The sequence below is a fragment of the Mixophyes fleayi genome, chromosome 5 (genome assembly GCF_038048845.1).
Source record: "Mixophyes fleayi isolate aMixFle1 chromosome 5, aMixFle1.hap1, whole genome shotgun sequence".
Taxonomy (NCBI): Eukaryota; Metazoa; Chordata; class Amphibia; order Anura; family Limnodynastidae; genus Mixophyes; species Mixophyes fleayi.
Genome location: NC_134406.1, coordinates 74,902,982 through 74,919,777, shown reverse-complemented (window position 1 = coordinate 74,919,777; position 16,796 = coordinate 74,902,982). Strand labels below are relative to the sequence as shown.

Sequence of the window (16,796 nt, the reverse complement as noted above, 5' to 3'; positions counted from 1 at the left end):
GAGTAAAAATAGAGCGTTGAAATGACCGTATTAAGTGTAATTATGCGCAGTTTTACCGTAATAACGATAATACTGCTAACGCCGCGTTATTCGTGGCAGAATTGAATCGGCCCCATTGAGCATTGTTACAAACACACTCCCAGCCTCCATGAATTTGGGTGTTTACTGTATGGGGCTACACAAGATTCCAGCACTCAATCTCTCTTACATGCTGAATTGCCCCCAAATAGAGCTCACACCCCCACACACTTCTGTTCTGCCACCACCTATTGAATAAGGACAATAGGACCCTAAATATACTGTCCCATACTGGCACACTATGTTCGTTGATACACACAAGTCAGCAAGGTCCACACCAGCAATCAAAGGATTAACACCTCAAGACTGCTACACAAATGTAAATGCAAGCGCGCAGTAGGCTTGTTAGTCAAATTTATTAACAATTCTACACCAGCATTCAATTTGTTAACATGGTCAAGCTATGTTCTTCCTAACAGGCTAATTGATTCGGTAGAGTAACAAGGACACAACTTGTTACATTTTTATAGATTTAATATGCAAAGGTACAGATTCAGATATAAAAACAAATGGGATGAATGTACCAAGCATAAACTTACGTCTGATAATCTGTATGTCTGGGGCAGGCAGAAGAAATGGACAGTTCTTCAATTAGATTGAACCCCAAGAGCTGACCCTTTATCCCTCGACACAGACAATTAAAGCCAAATGAGATGTGATGGCATTCAGAGGGGCAGTGTTTATGCCAATGTGGGGGTGGTTTGCTCAAAAATCTTCCAAGAGTTTTGACCAGTCTTAACTTTTCTCAGCTATATCCCAGAGACATAACTGCCCCTTCAATAAACTGGTTAGAACCTCCTATACATTTAAATACCAAACATGATGGAATTATAACAATATAAAATACCTTTCCAAAAGACATGTGACTTCTGCAGTTGTCTGGTGCTGCTGGTACCTTTCATTCACAAACCTTGTGCAGTATCAATTTAATATTTTATTTGGGGCCCTGACATTTAATATTCTATTTAGGCAATCTGACAAGCATGGACATGTTTAATTCTGCAAGCAGAGAGACACTTATCAAAAGCATATTCATATTAATGAATAGCATTTGTGTTTTAAATATTCTTCCCTCTTAAGCTGTCTCAACAGATCAAGGAGCACCCCCTCTTTCCTGAAGCCTCCTCCCTTTGTGTCCTTTGCCTCACTCTCTTAGTTTCCTTATCACTGAACATGTTTATTGATGTATTCCACAGTTTCTCCTGCTTTGTTCAGTGCAGTCAGGTCCTGGGCCACAATGGCCATCCTCTCTTTCCCAAACTAAACCTTGTGGGCACCATGAAGTACATACTCTGCTTATCTTTGTTTATACAGTCTACTAATTTGCTTTACAAACTTTCTTCCTCCATGAGTATGAAAATTAGCTTTAATAATATAAATGGACTAAAAGCTCCTTCAACAACCTGTGATGGCACTTGCCACCTTCATCCACTTTCAGAGCTCTCACCCATTGCAGGTAGGTAAACAATTTGTATAATCTTCACGCCTTGGACTACAGTAAGCACAGGGAAGTGGTAATCTTAATCCTTAAAGTCTTTCAGTCTGACCCAAAATATGTAATTTACCCTAACCTCTGGTTTCTATATGGGGTCCGAATAACTTTCAGAGCAGTTTAGGTATTTGACCAGACCTTGAGCGAGTGAGACCCTATTCTGGCTAATAAACTTAAAGCAAAGTGCTCTAGAAGAGTTAACGCGTAAAATTAAACATGTTTTAACTGGTGTTCAGTCCAAACAAAATTTGCAAAGGAATTCTGTACTTTAATTTGGGAGATCCATCATAGGACACGAAAGTGAACACTATTGCAACAGACATACGCTTACAATTTTGTATTCTACCTTGTTTCTGGGACTTCTTAGATTACAGTTGCGAAAACCACTCAGGCCATCAAATCTCTAAAATCAGCCTCGGGTTTTATGTCACAGACTTACAAAAAGCACAATAACTTACCCATGATAACATGCCAATAATCATAGTAATTCAAAACCAGAAAAAGATGCAAACCTATGTACAAGCTATGACCCTAGATTATTACTCAATATCAACCTGAAACTCTTTGGTAGGATATTTAACAACCAATTTAAGCAAAGTGATTACCTCCCTAATCCATCCTGACAAGAATAACTATCACGGGCTGCCACGCAATTCCCTCCCTTATCCTACCACTATGGGACAAGCCAGATTTCCACCCAGGTCTCTTCCCTCTCCGTCACCAGCATATAGGCCTGGACTTTGGTTTATTTATGATCTCCTGGACAAGGAAACTCTGAAGGAGTCCAAAATAAATATCTTAACCTCCAACCTAATTTCTTGAAGAACTTCCAGCTTGGGCAACATATTAAACAGTCTCCTTGCAGCCAAGCTCTCCAGTGCCCTGTCTCCTTTGAGAGACTCATCTGCTTGCCACTGAGGAATTATATGTTCTATTTATGGGATAATCTTGGGCTCCAGATATAGACGAGAGAGTGGAAGAGGTACATTGTCTACCACCTCCTTTGACTATTGCCATTATGTGCATTAATGTGGAAATTGAGTCCTGCATACCTAGGGGAAAAAAAACCCCAGATTCTCATGGAATGATGTCTCTCTTGAAATACTAGCTATATAGAATCTGTAGTATTAATGGAGAATAGTTTCAAGCTTAATTTTGATACTTTCTTGGGATGTATGCCTCTATATATTCCCCTATATCATCCCTGGCTTAATTAGGGTGGCTGCCATATCAAAAGGATTTTCTAGAACATAATTTTGGCTTCAGGGTTCCAAAGGCACATTTACTTGATTGGTCCAGGAGAAATTTGGTTTTATTTTTTTCCCCTTTGCCTAGAAGCTGCGTTCTCAGGGTGCAAGCTTTATATCTCCTGGATATCCTTGGGTTAATAACTGGTTTTCCACCAGCCTTAAAGTTACTAGCCAAGATTGTTGAGTAGAGGGTAGGGAATTAAGTGAAAGTAGTCAATTTACCTTCAACTTCTCAACCCACTTGTCCCTAGGAGTTATGCACCTCTGATTTAAGCCGTTTGATTATATTTCTTCTTTTAACGTAGGTCTATTAAAATAATTACTTTTAATGTTAAAAGCCTCATGAGTCCTCAAAAGCACACCAAACATTTCTTCACACCTAAGCAGCTGATGTTGTGTTCCAATGAGGTAAGAAAAATTCTGGATTGAGTTCCAGGCCTTTAATGCCTGTAACTCTAGGCATAAAAAAATGGGTTAGCTATCTTTCTTGTTAATCTTAATTTTGACTCAGATGAGGTAATTTCAGAGAAAATGGAAAGATACATTAAACAATATCATGATAGCCTTAAAGTTTATGGCTGTGATAATCAATCCTCATCCCTTCTGCTATCCCAAAAGTTATCACAGCACAGAGTGGGTAAAGTATTTATGATGGGGGACATTAATACCTGGACAAATTCCAAGTGGAAAGGTCAAGCCTTTTGCCTTTTTCAGCTGTACATGTGGAATCATCTATATTTAGAACTAATTTTTGCATGACTAATGGTGGCTGAGACCCATTGGCTAAAAAGTTTCTGTCAGCAGTTAAATATTTTACATATACATATTTATTTGGTGTGAGAAATCTCCACTCAAACATGGGGAGAACATACAAATTCTACAGAAAGGACCCTTGTTGGAATGGTACCTATGGCCCCAGTGCTGTAAGGTAGCACTGCTAACCATTTTGATGTGGTCTTTTCAGGTGACCATCTCTAAAGTGATCAATGCTCACCTCCTCAATAACTAGTTCAGCTCATGTCCCTATTGCAGTTGAGTTAGGTGGTCTCCTAAACTTGTCTCACTCGGTGCTTGAATGATTCTCTACTACAAGACACTAGTGTTAGACAGCATGTCATTAAAAGCCTGATGAATACTTTAACTAAACATGAGATTAGTAATATGACCCTCAGGGATGCGGACAGGGTTGTTAGCAGATGCCACCTGATCTGGAAGTGTATTAAAATAATTCTAGCTCTGACAAGCCAACTTCAAAAATTAAAAGCCTCACAGCCTATGTTATATAAACACACTTCTACTTAGCTAATGGAAGTCAGAGGAGAATTAAATATGCTTTTATCTGCCCAAAAGGAACTAGTGTCAGGATGGCTTAATCAAAAATACTATGAAAAGGCTGCAAGGTTCCTGGCACATAGAATCAGGGTTAGGCCCATTGGAATAAAGTTATGACTGAAGATAGATTAGGTTTCTACTACATAATCCTGCATAAATTATGAAGATGATCAAAATCAAATCACAATTTGACAACGAATGGCAAGTATCAGTATCACCCACTTTGGCTTTTTCTATTAAATCCTTCCTAGCGAATTAGAATTAGACAGTCTGAATACATTACAATGTACAGTGTCTCGGGAAGGAGATCATAATAGAGGAGATTAGCTAAGCAATTAAAGGTTAAAAGAGTAGAAAGGCTCCAGACCCGGACAGCTTGTCTGCCAAGTTTTATAAGCTTCTTGGCAAATATTGATTTGCCCATATTAAGCTACAATTACCATTACCCATAAGCCTGATAAATAATCAAAATTCCAACACTCGTTATCAACCAATATCCTTAATAATGCATCAAATTCCCCTGCACTCAACTACCAGTTGTCAAGTTAACAGTTTGGGGAATGTAAATAGGCCAATCAACAGCTCAATAAGCTGGAGCAGAATGTAGAATGTTTGTGAACAGTATGGAGGTCATGCGTTTGAATCCAAGGTGGAGGATTACATTGTTTTTCTAGTATAAATTGTTTTTGGTTTTTTTTTAGTATGAAAGGTTTATTGTATTTTAATCATTTATTTTCTAGTACATTTCTGACTATTAAATATATTAGAAGATACAAGACAGTAATGCAACTTGCAGACTTAATGAATACATTTATATAGTAATGAACCTAAAGTTAAATTATGAAATAATTTTTTCTGGTAAGATGCATTAAAGGTTGTTATCCTAAGATTTCTCTCTTTCTTATTTTTTGGAACAAAATCACCAGTCATCATTTAGGGAAATTCAAACAGGCTGTTTAATAGCTCAACAAGTTGGAGCAGTATACAGCATGGATGTTTAGAGGAATGTTTTACACCGGTGAGCTATGTTTTGTTTTTTTTAGCTTATGTTAAAGCAATTGAAATTAATTTCTACAGCTGATACAAGTGATATATACCATACACACAAATGGTGTATATAAGGGAGAGACTTGAAGGAGATTTCATACTGCTGTCTGTAGAACGGAGAGCTGGACACTTTTCTCTGATGAAATTATCGTTTGGATAACGAAATGCGTCAGCCCTTTATGTCAAGTGGTTGTTTAACACTACGGACCCAACATCTACACATGCTGATTCATATGTGGATAGATATATAGATTATATTAATATACGTATATATATACATATATACACACACATATATATATATATATATATATATATATATATATATATATATATATATATTATATATATATACACACAGACACACACACACTTTTTGCACTCTGCATTAAAGTCAGCTGTTTCCAAATATGCAGCTAGATGACCCTTTATGATGCTGTTATCTAAGGAGTTAATTGGTGTGTGCCTACAGGACTTCGCACCAACTGCTGTCTGCATACAGGAACCCTGGCTCGCCGTAAATTGTGGTTGGATAAGGAATCTTGTTTGACAGCTTATACAGAACTGTAAGTCTGCTCACATTCATCTGATAAAGCCAAGACGGTGGCTTTTGAACTCCGCTATTCACCTCTTAGTTTGCGTCTTCAAAGTTTGCATATGATGTTTTAAGAACGTGCAAGTATAGCGGATTTCCAATCAGTTGCCACCCTGACTTTTTACTCTTTTATACACCAATTTATTATAAGTCTGACTATCACTATAGGTGTCATTATAAAGGCTTTTAAACTTATGGTGGTTTGCCATGAGCATATGATGTTTATAATTATTCTATAGGTCCAAAAGTGATTTTATGTAAAAACACCACACTAAATATCATTGCTTTGCTCAGTTATTGAATTTGTATTGTTTACATGGTCATGTGTTTTATTAAAACAATTCTATATTTTATTATTTGCTTACTGTGTTGGTTTATCTCACAAGCTAATTGTGTCATCTTCTGCGCTGTACTTCCCTTTTTTTCTTTAATGGCATCAAATTATTTTCATACCTGATTTAACAAAGTATTCCCTTCTCTCATTAATGACCAAGTGGGATTTGTTTCTAAGACAGGCAAGGGACAATACTAGAACTATTTAATATCGGAAAAACTTACTCCTTCCTTTAGCTGCTGAAAAAAGCATTCGATACACTAGCAGTGATTTTCGAATAGCTATCAGAGAGCTACACATGAAACCTTAAGCTAAAATAGATATCTATACTACAGCAAATTATTCTCAAAATTAAAAACTACCAGACCCTGTCTGCAGTGTGTGTGTAATATCTTTCATGTGTATACACACACATACACACACACACACACACACACACACCAGCACCAATGTTGAACATACATTAGATATCTTTAACAACCATATAAGATGGTACAAAATCATGTCCCGAAAAAAGTCCGATACTGAATCGATCATTGGGCATGACTTTGTACCATCTCATATGATTAATTAAATGTTTTTGCAATATTGGTACTATTCTGTTCTAATTAATGAACACTGCATATCTACAATTACCTATTTGGACTGTGCACAGTGCATCCTCTCTATGAACTTTTATACATATAAAATATTAGTATTTGTAAATGTGTGGTTTTTTTTTCCTACAGTCTATCTGGGACAAATCGTTTAAACCTTTCTCTCTATGAACATTTTTGTTAGTATAACCCCCTCAGGATCCTTTCCAGTTTATACAATATGTTGCATGTTTTTATTCTCTTTGAAAACATAAGGACGACTGGGAAACAGACTTGAGGCCTCACCAAGATGAGAATGCTTGGCAGGAAAGAATCAAATGCGTTACAGAAGCCCTACGAATAAAAGAGAATTCATACAAGTTTTATACAAGATGATACTTGGTTCCTACAACTCCAATATGTTTCCATTATCCGCAGCGGAGGACAAAGAGGAGACTTCTTGCACATTTAATGGTCATGTCTCAGAATTGCTAACTTTTTGGAAAACGGTGTAGTCTGTGACTTCATTAAACACAGGAAAGATTTAGCATATCTTTCCAGTGTTAAACAAGAATACCTGCAGCAAGATAATAAAATTGATAAATTGAATTCAGTTTGTGAAGGATTTTTGGGACATTGGGGCATTCCCAGAGTATATGACATAATGTCCCAGCTATATTACCACATTTAGGACAACAAGGACTTTCTATTCCAAACTTAACTTAATTTAGACTTGTAAAGATGAGGGACACTGTGAAGAACGTAATGTTGCATTACTTTTCCCTTTCCCATCCATGTATTCCCTCTTTCTTTCCCTTTCTTCACTTCGTCCAATATGCCATGGCTTATAAAAATTAGACGTTTGGAATAAATGACTCACATTCTCTACAAATGTGTATTGTTTTGTTACATATATACCATGTATGTATGTATGTATGTATGTATGTATGTATGTATGCATGTACATATACACAAAGTTAACCCGTGCATGATACTCATGCATTCTAGTCAAATCAAGCTACTTAAGGTGTTAAAAGGGTTCTTGTCATGCATTTGGGGCTAGGCCAGGCCTCCTCAGGGGAAGAGCGTTACTTCCTGACGTAAGTGCCCTTTTTTAACGTGGTTTTGTCCACATGATACCACCTCATCATTCTTCTCCATCACCTCATCATTCTTCTCCATCACCTCATCATTCTTCTCCATCACCTCATCCTTCATCTCCATCGTCTTACTGTTCTAAAACCGCTCGATACACAACGTTTCTGCTAAACACCTTATCGCTGTGCTCAATCAGTCTTCCTTGAAGGGCAGTATTCATAACCTGCACTTTCACATCACTGCTTCTCCGTACTTGTGAAAATGCGACATACAATTGTCCATGACCAAAAACAGGCTCTGGTAAATAAATACCCACACGGTCAAGAGTTTGAGCCCTCAACTCGTAAATTTAGCCTTTACTACCCCTCCCACGGGGGGAAGGGGGGATGATGGAAGTTAAATTAGAATAGTGAAGTTAGTTTTTTGTCAAAAAATGTCAGTATACCAAATTTCAGGTCAATTGGATGAGCCCTTTCTGAGAAAATAGATTTTTCCACACACACACACACACACACACACACACAGAACTAGGCTTATATATATTAGAATATATATATACATATACATACATATATACATACATATACACACACACATATATATATGTATATATATACACACACACACACATACACCCTCTTTTCTACAGGACTATAAATATTGAATTTGATAAATAAAAGCATGTGTTCTGCGCCACTTAGTCTTTTAGATTTCTCTACAATACACAATGTATATCCATGTGAGGATGTTCAATTAACACCATCCAAGAACAACTTCAGTGTGTGTGTGTGTGTGTGTGTGTGTGTTACATTCCAGTTGCTCAGAGGACACACTTACTTAAGGGATCCCGACAACCTTGGCTGCTGAAGAAGCTTGTCTGCATGGTTTAAAGCCATGAGGTTATCACCCAAAGCCAGAGCAACGTAGGCACTACATGCGAGAACAGAACACCTGCGAAATAAGAGAAAACATTGATAAATTGGAGACTTACCCCAAAGATTAAAATCACACCAAATAAATTTTCTTGCTTCTGCTGCAATCTAGCATTTTTGTAATATGCTCCTGATAAAGGACCACAAGACACCAATATTTAAAGATTGAGATGTGAACCATGAAGGTAAATACATTTGTAAGTGTTACCTAGAAAATCTCCTGCAGATCTGTTAAAAAGTAAAGTTTTAATTCCCCACTTCATTACAGACATCTGAAACACATACCACATGTCTAGGACTGTGTGTTTTCATATATCCCATACAGGTTAAAAAAAAAAAAAAAAAGATAAAGAAGGCAATGCATTAATTTCATTTACTGTGACATAACTGGCCATGTCTGTGTTGGATTCACACAGAATATTTCTGCACAGCTAGTTTGCAAATCTGCAATTACCACTCGATAATACACAGCCTTTAATATGTATTATTTTAAAACTGGTTTTACTTTCCCTTAAAACATAGCACAAAATTAAAAAAAAAACAAAAAAACCATAGCATGACTGGCATGAAAAATAGTACACATTGAATGAAATAAATGTAGCAAATAAAAAAAAACAACACACAAATATTCATCATTTGAGATCGATTCAACTGCAGAATAACATGCATCATGTAGAACGGATTCTGGAATAAAAAATAATTTTGGATTGTCTTAAGGGCCATGTGTACTAGCAGTTGAAAAAGCAGAAACAGGATTGTAAGCCTTTGCAGATATACTGCGAGATAAACACACTGTGGCCAGAATCTGACAATTGTGAAACCAAATCAGAAACTAAACTTCTGTACTGAATCTTACATTGTGCTGCAGGCCAGTTATGAGATAGTCCAATATGTATTTTAGATCTATACACCCAGAGCCGTATTTGTCATTTGTTGTGCCATTGGCCATTAAATTATGAACATATCCTAAATGGACAGACACATATTTGCTTTGTCCATGCCCCGTAAAAGAAAACCTTCATGCATAAAGTTAAAGTAACCCCAAATAAAGATTACTGGTGATGTTTGGGCTTTGTACATCAAATGCTGCAGACCATGAACAAAATTTTACACAAAAGGTTATGAAATGTCTTTATGGTAAAGAACTAGAGATATTTTCTGCAACTAAATGGGTGTGTTACATTACAGATTCTTTCACATGAGAATTGCAGCAAAGCTGGCAATGTTAATCAAATAAGCAATCTGTTCGGATTTTGGTATGACTAAGTTTACGCTGTGAAGTCTGTAAAGTGAACACGGGCACAGCAACTACTTGCAGCTGCTAACAGGAATGTAATCAATTCTTTTTCCAGGGAAACAAAAACTTTCATCATGCTCATATTTTGATCAGTTGTAAATGTGGATTTGTTAAACACAGTAGGCAGTGTGGCAGGAACAGACATCAGTTTGGCTTTAACACAATGTCATATTAGGTGTATACACTTATTTTAAACACTATTTGTAATTAATGTATTTGTAATTTTTTTTGCTTTGAGTTTACAAATGAATCATCTAGTAGTATACCTTTCAAAAGAAATCTCATGTTGTGTGTCCAGAAGGAGGTGGTGATCAGGTTTATTGTTCATTTTGGGCCTACCAATACAGGCGATTTATGGAAACTTCAGTCCATCAGCACCATAGAGGTTCTACATCAAGAACTACTTCTCTCATTTCATGCTAATCTGAACCTCATTTCGCTAATTTGTACCTCTCAGCTGTGCAACTGTGTGTTTTAAAGGTATTTAACAGGAATTTGTTATCTATTGCTTCACTTAAGTGTTTATTGATGCATAATTTATGATAGGTGCCTGGCCTCTTCCAGCCTAATAGTACAAATAGTGTTTTGGTTTTTTTCTCCCCTTTCCTCTGATTAGCTGACCAATTAGCACAGATGTAGTTAATTTGTATTTATCCCAACAGGCGCGGGCTGGGAGAGGGATGGGGGGGGCACAGACGGCCGCATCGCATGAAACGGCATGCGGCCGCGTCATTGATGACACGGACGCATCCCCTGTCATGTAATGTGGCCGCATCTGGCCGCCGGTGAAAATGTGCTTAGCATTTAGTGTAAGGGTTTGGCGTGTGGCGTGTTGGGGTTTCCCACACTAAGGGGGTTTTCTCACAAAGTGTTTGGAAGTGCACAGTTGGACATCATTGTTGAATAAACATTGAACATGTGATGAAATCCAGGAATAACCTACATCTGCTGCAGCCTAACTCTAATTCTTTAACTGCACTACACATTACAACTAGGTATTTCTTTAAATCCCCTCAAAATTTGCTGACTTTTACTCTTAAAATTCCAAGGTTTAACAAATTGCTTTTACTACTCTCCTTTCAAGGCATTATTTTTGGGACAATATCATCCTTCACACTTCCTACAGCACACGCCCCCTTGTCCACATCACCCCTTCAATAATCCACTTATCTCTATTCAACACTTACAAACTTTTGTGCTATTTATATTCACTAAATGAAACAGTCTCATCCTGTCATCTTTCTCTCTCTGCTTCTATTAGCTGGTGATTTCACATAATCCAGGTCCCCCACACTCCTTCAATACACATATATCACAACACTACCAAAATCCAGCAAACCTCAAACACATCTATCTCCCGTCTCTTCCAAAGCCCTTTAAATATGCCCTTTAGAATGAATGAACGGTTTAACAAACTTACCCCCATACATGACCTCTCTCTGAAACAACCTAAACCTTCTGGCAGTAACTGAAACATGGCTTACACAATCAGACACTGCCTCACCTGCAGCCCTTTCACATGGTGGCTTCCATTTCACCCACACCACCAGACCTGGAGGCAGACAAGGAGATTGGGTTGGACTACTTCTCTCCCCACAGTTCTACCAAATGTCCCATCACTTACATTCACATCTTTTAGTACATGCTATCCAGATTTTTAATCCATTCCACATGTGTGTTGCTGTGATCTATCGCCATCCCTGGACCACGCCAACAACTTCTTGAAGTTATCTTACCATGGTTCCCTCACTTCTTATCTTCTGACATCCCCTCAGTGATCCTAGGTGATTTCACATTTCTAATCCACGTTCCAAATTCTGCTTCCATACTACTCTTACTACTCTCTCTAACCTCCTTCCTAGGCCTCTCCCATTGGGTTGAATCCTCTACTCATAAACATGACCATAGCCTTGATCTTGTTTTCACTACACTATGCTCAGTTTCTGATTTCCTTAACACTATTCCCCCCTCACGGATCATCACCCTATTAGCTACATGCAGTAACCTTGATTTTCTCTCGAACACCTTCTCTCCCCAATCTCTACATTCTCCTATCCTGAGATGGCATTAACTCATTTTCACCAAACTCTAGCAACAGCACTTAATCAAGTGGCTCCAGCGAATATTCATACTCCACATCGACTTGTCAGTCGCGGCACCCTAAAAGTAACACAAAATCTTCAAAAAGTTTCCTGTAAAGCAGGACATCACTAGCGTAAATCTCGAACCTTTAATTATTTCTTCACATAAACTACTATCTACCACCCCTATTGAAATGCTCTGGACACTGCAAAACATACTTCTAATCGCTCATCTCTGCTCAAGCTTCAAACCCCAGACAACTTTTTTTTTAACACATTTCAAATCACTTCTAAAACCTCCGCTTACTAGCAGTGCCCAGGATCTTGCTTACTACTTCAAGGACAAGATTGATAAGATCAGACTTGATTGGTGGTATGTTCGACAAGTAATCAGCTCAATTCCTTCCCGGCACCCTCCGACACCCTCTATTTGATCCCACAAATAAAGATAAAGTATCTACTCTTCTTATCTTCCTATGCTACTTCCTGTCATCTTGATCCCATTCCCTCACAAATCAGAAGATTCACGTCTTCTGAGCGCATTCCACCTCTAACTAAAATCTGTAATATCTCTCTCTACTGGTAACTTCCAGTCATAATTCAAGCACGTTGTGATAACTTCTATTCTGAAAAAATTAAATTCTGACCCAGGCTCTCGCTCAAAATTACTGTCCCATCTCTCCGCTCCCATGCCCCTCCAAGCTTCCAGAGACTTGCTTACACTCGTCTCATACGCTTCTTTTACGCAAACAACCTGTTGGTTCCTCTTTAGTCTGGCTTTCGTGCTCAACACTCCATAGAAACTGCTTTGACTAAGGCTAGGTACACACTCTAAAGCGTTTTTGTCCAATAATCAAGCAAATCAGCGGACATACAACCGTTTGGTCACAAGTCGTGTTGGTGTGTATAGTGACATGATGGTCAAAAGTCGTGCCAATTGTCGGCTCTCTTGGTTGGTCGTACGGTTTAATATTTTCTGACCAATCCACCCAACGATCATGTAGTGTGTATAAATTTGCAATCGGTCCATGAACAAGTGCCGATAGTTCCTTGAGCTGTGACTCCTTTGAGGGCATGTGCATGTTAATTTCTGATGCCTGTACCAGTCCCATGTGGTGTGGTGTCATACTCTGCTCCTTATTTAAATTTCTTGGGGATATCGTTACATAGTCATTTAAGTGTGTACAAGTTTCTAATCTTTGCTTACAACAATATGGCTTACAACAATAAAGTCACTTCCCAGAAGGTCGGTCTTTCATTATTTGTATAAAACGTGACTAGTGTGTACGCATTAATCGTCCAAGCGGTCGAAGGGAAAGTCATTGTAGATAACACGTCGGTCGAAAAATTCTTCAGTGTGTACCTAGCCTAAGGCTGATTTAATTACTGCTAAAACTAAAGGCCATTACGCTCTTCTTATTCTCCTGGATCTCTCCAACATTGGACATTGTTAACCACTCTTCTCATACAAATCTACAATCCTTAGGTCCTCAAGACACTGTCCTATCCTAGTTCTCATCCTAACTTTCTAATCGTTCTTTCAGTGTTAATTCCTCCGGATCCACCTCTGCTCAGCTTCCTTTATCAGTTGGCGTACTGAAAGGCTCGGTACTAGGTCCTCTGGTGTTCTCAGTCTATACTACTCTTAAACCCCCCCCCCCCCACAAAACCCCCTCCCCCATAAATAAGCTCCTTTGGATTTCAGTATCATCTATAAGGATACACCAAAACTATCCTATCCTGATCTCTTGCCATCTGCATTGTCCCGCGTTACTGTTTTTTTGACATTTCATCTTGGAGGTCCTCTCGCCAACTTGAAATCAATCTTTAAAAACCTGAGCCAATAACGCTACCAAACAGAAGCTTCCTGCCTGACATTTCTATTTGTGTTGATAACATGACCATAAGTCTCACCTCGCAAGCTCGCTGCCTAGGTGTGATCCTTGACTCGGAACTATCCTTTGTTCTATATTTAAATCATGTTGCATACATTCAAAAAAAACATTTCCAGACTATGCACATATTTCACACAAGACAATTCATGCACTCATCTCTCACATTGTCTATTGCAATTCCCTCGTTACTGGTTTTCCCCGAATCAGACTATCACCTATATAATTTATTTTGCACCCAACGGCTAGATTGATTTTCCTTGCAAACCGTTTTTCCTCTGCTGAACATTTCTGTCTGTCTCTACATTGGTTACCAGTTTTTTACAGAATCCAGTATTAAATACTTCTATTAACCTATTAGGTCATCAACAAAACTGCACCAACATACATCTCCTCACTTGTCTCAAAATGTCCCCCAACTTGACATATCACAGAACTCGAGTCTGCACAAGATCTGCATCTTTCATGCACTCATTACATGCTCCTATTCCCTGTTACAAGACTTTATTCAAGCTGCACCCAATCTATGGAATTCCCTCCCTCACACAATAAGACTTTCCTCTGGTCTACAAGCCTTCAAACATTCTCTGAAAACCCACCTCTTCAGGCAAGCTTATAATATTCTTCAACCACCCTCTTAACCTCACTAGGTTACCCTATTAACACCCTTTACACATTACAACAACTCTCTGACCCCATGACCAACTTTGCTGTGTGACTGGATCATATAGCATACAAAATCACTTTTACCTTTGCACTCTGGCTGGACATAAATGCAATATGTAGACTTCATGTATCCAACTCCCATAGATTGTAAGTTTGTGAGCAGGACCTTCTTACCTCTGTCTGTATTACCCAGTCCTGTATTATACATTAAGATGGAAGCTATACAACATTCAATTTCAAGTTGGTGGGTGAACTCAAGTAGCAGCCAGCTCAGATATGTATGCAAACATGAAGCACATCCTTTAGTGCTGTTTATATGTTTTTAAACACATGCATATGGCCTGGTTACTAATATAAATGTTACAAAAAGCCAACTGAGATCAAATGCTTAATGTACTGAAGGGGACAATACAGCCAACTTCCAAGTAGAGTTTAGTGTCTTAATTTTTTTTTTTTTTTAGTTTAACCAAAACAGATCAGCAATGCATGAGCGCTGCATAGCTGTGTTAAAATAAAAATCCAATTAAATATGACTGTGTCCTGAAAACCTAGTTAGAATTATAAATGACATGTAGGTCACCTTCACCATGTGACAATTTTTGGCAAATCACAATGCTCTCTCATATCTTGCACTGTTAAAAATTAATTCAAGGCTCCCAGCCAGTTATGGTTTGAGGATTTCTCTTTATAATAACAAATGCTAGAATTACTGGCATTGAACTAGATGTACAGACCTGTACATGTTTAAAAGGAAATCCTCAAAACATGACCTGCTGGAGATGTACAAGTACTAATGTTTTAGCTGACTAATAGTGTATCACGTTGTTCCTAAAGCCTATAACTGGCAATACATCTTGAGTAAATTACACATTTTATACATGAGATAATGCACTCCCTACTGCAAATTATAGGGATATTAGAAGCCACAGAGGTGTCATGTGACCCTAAAAAAGTGACATGTCAAGCCTACTGTTTATACACAGGTCACAAATCCAAAGTGCCTTCCATCTATGCATAATTATTTACAGTAGGGGGTGCATTACTCTCTAAAATACATACGTTTTCATAACACACACTGATGTAACATGCCATCAGAGTTTTCCAATTATCCAGATATTAGTTACAGGTGTTTATACATATATTGTATTATATTACTAATAAGGAGTAAGATCCAAGTGTATTGCGTGTACATTTCTATGTTTTATACCAATTGTGCATTACTTAAATGCGGATTTTTTTATTTTATTTTTTTTAATTGAATGCCAAACCAACAATTCATATACATTTTGTGGTTGTACTTTAAGCAGCATTGTGCAAAAAAGGCCTAAAAATAAAATAGTAGGATCAGAGATCCACAAAGTATTCCTTAACAGTGAGCAGGGTGGAATAAATATCTAATAAAGAGTAGTGTGATTGCAGTGTTGTCCTATTGCCAGACAGCAAGCATCATTCATAGCTTTCGTAAAATAACGGAGGTGCAACAGTACTGAACAGTCTCCTTCCTTCCCAAACTAAATTAAACAATTCAAACTTACATGAGCAGTTGAAAATACTTCTAAATGGTTTGGAAGATTAGCCACCATTAAGAAGCTAAATAGGTGATTACTGCTACCTTACATTGTAAATACCATACTTATATGAATGCTCGCCTGCTTGACAACTCCAAATTGTACATTCATACAGTCTGTGTGCCAGTGCTTTGCTCCCACAATGCTTTGCTGTGACGTATGTTGGCACCTCATAAATAATTTGTTTTGTAAGCACAACAACTTAGAAACATGTGAGAAGCAAACTCCTTGTGCAGAGCCCAAGGTGATAAGACCTGAGATTTACCACGTCCTCTTCCTGGATCACACAGAAAACATTCCTACAAGGAAATCCGAGACACACATTTACTCCTTCAAACAATCACACAACAGGATATGAGCATATTAAGTTAAGCCAGTGATTTCTGCACTGGACTCACCCAACAGGCAGCCCTTCATTTACTGGATGCAGGACTAATTGGAGGACTGCGATTAATTTAACATGATGATCCAATTTTACTTTGACTATTTTCCTTGTGTAATCTAGTAAACATTTCCTAACACTGATAAAAGTTAGTGTGTTTATTTTGTATATAAACTA

The 16,796-nt window shown here is 37.9% G+C and overlaps 1 protein-coding gene across 2 annotated transcripts in view; it reads right to left on the bottom strand.

The window, feature by feature from the left end:
• The window catches only part of CNOT10 (CCR4-NOT transcription complex subunit 10), a 78,265-nt gene that overhangs the window by 11,462 nt on the left and 50,007 nt on the right, over positions 1 to 16,796 (bottom strand). For both annotated transcript variants that reach the window (XM_075212390.1, XM_075212391.1), the window contains one exon: positions 8,639 to 8,752. In XM_075212390.1, the coding sequence (XP_075068491.1) occupies positions 8,639 to 8,752 (114 nt within the window). The remainder of the gene's footprint in view (positions 1 to 8,638; positions 8,753 to 16,796) is intronic.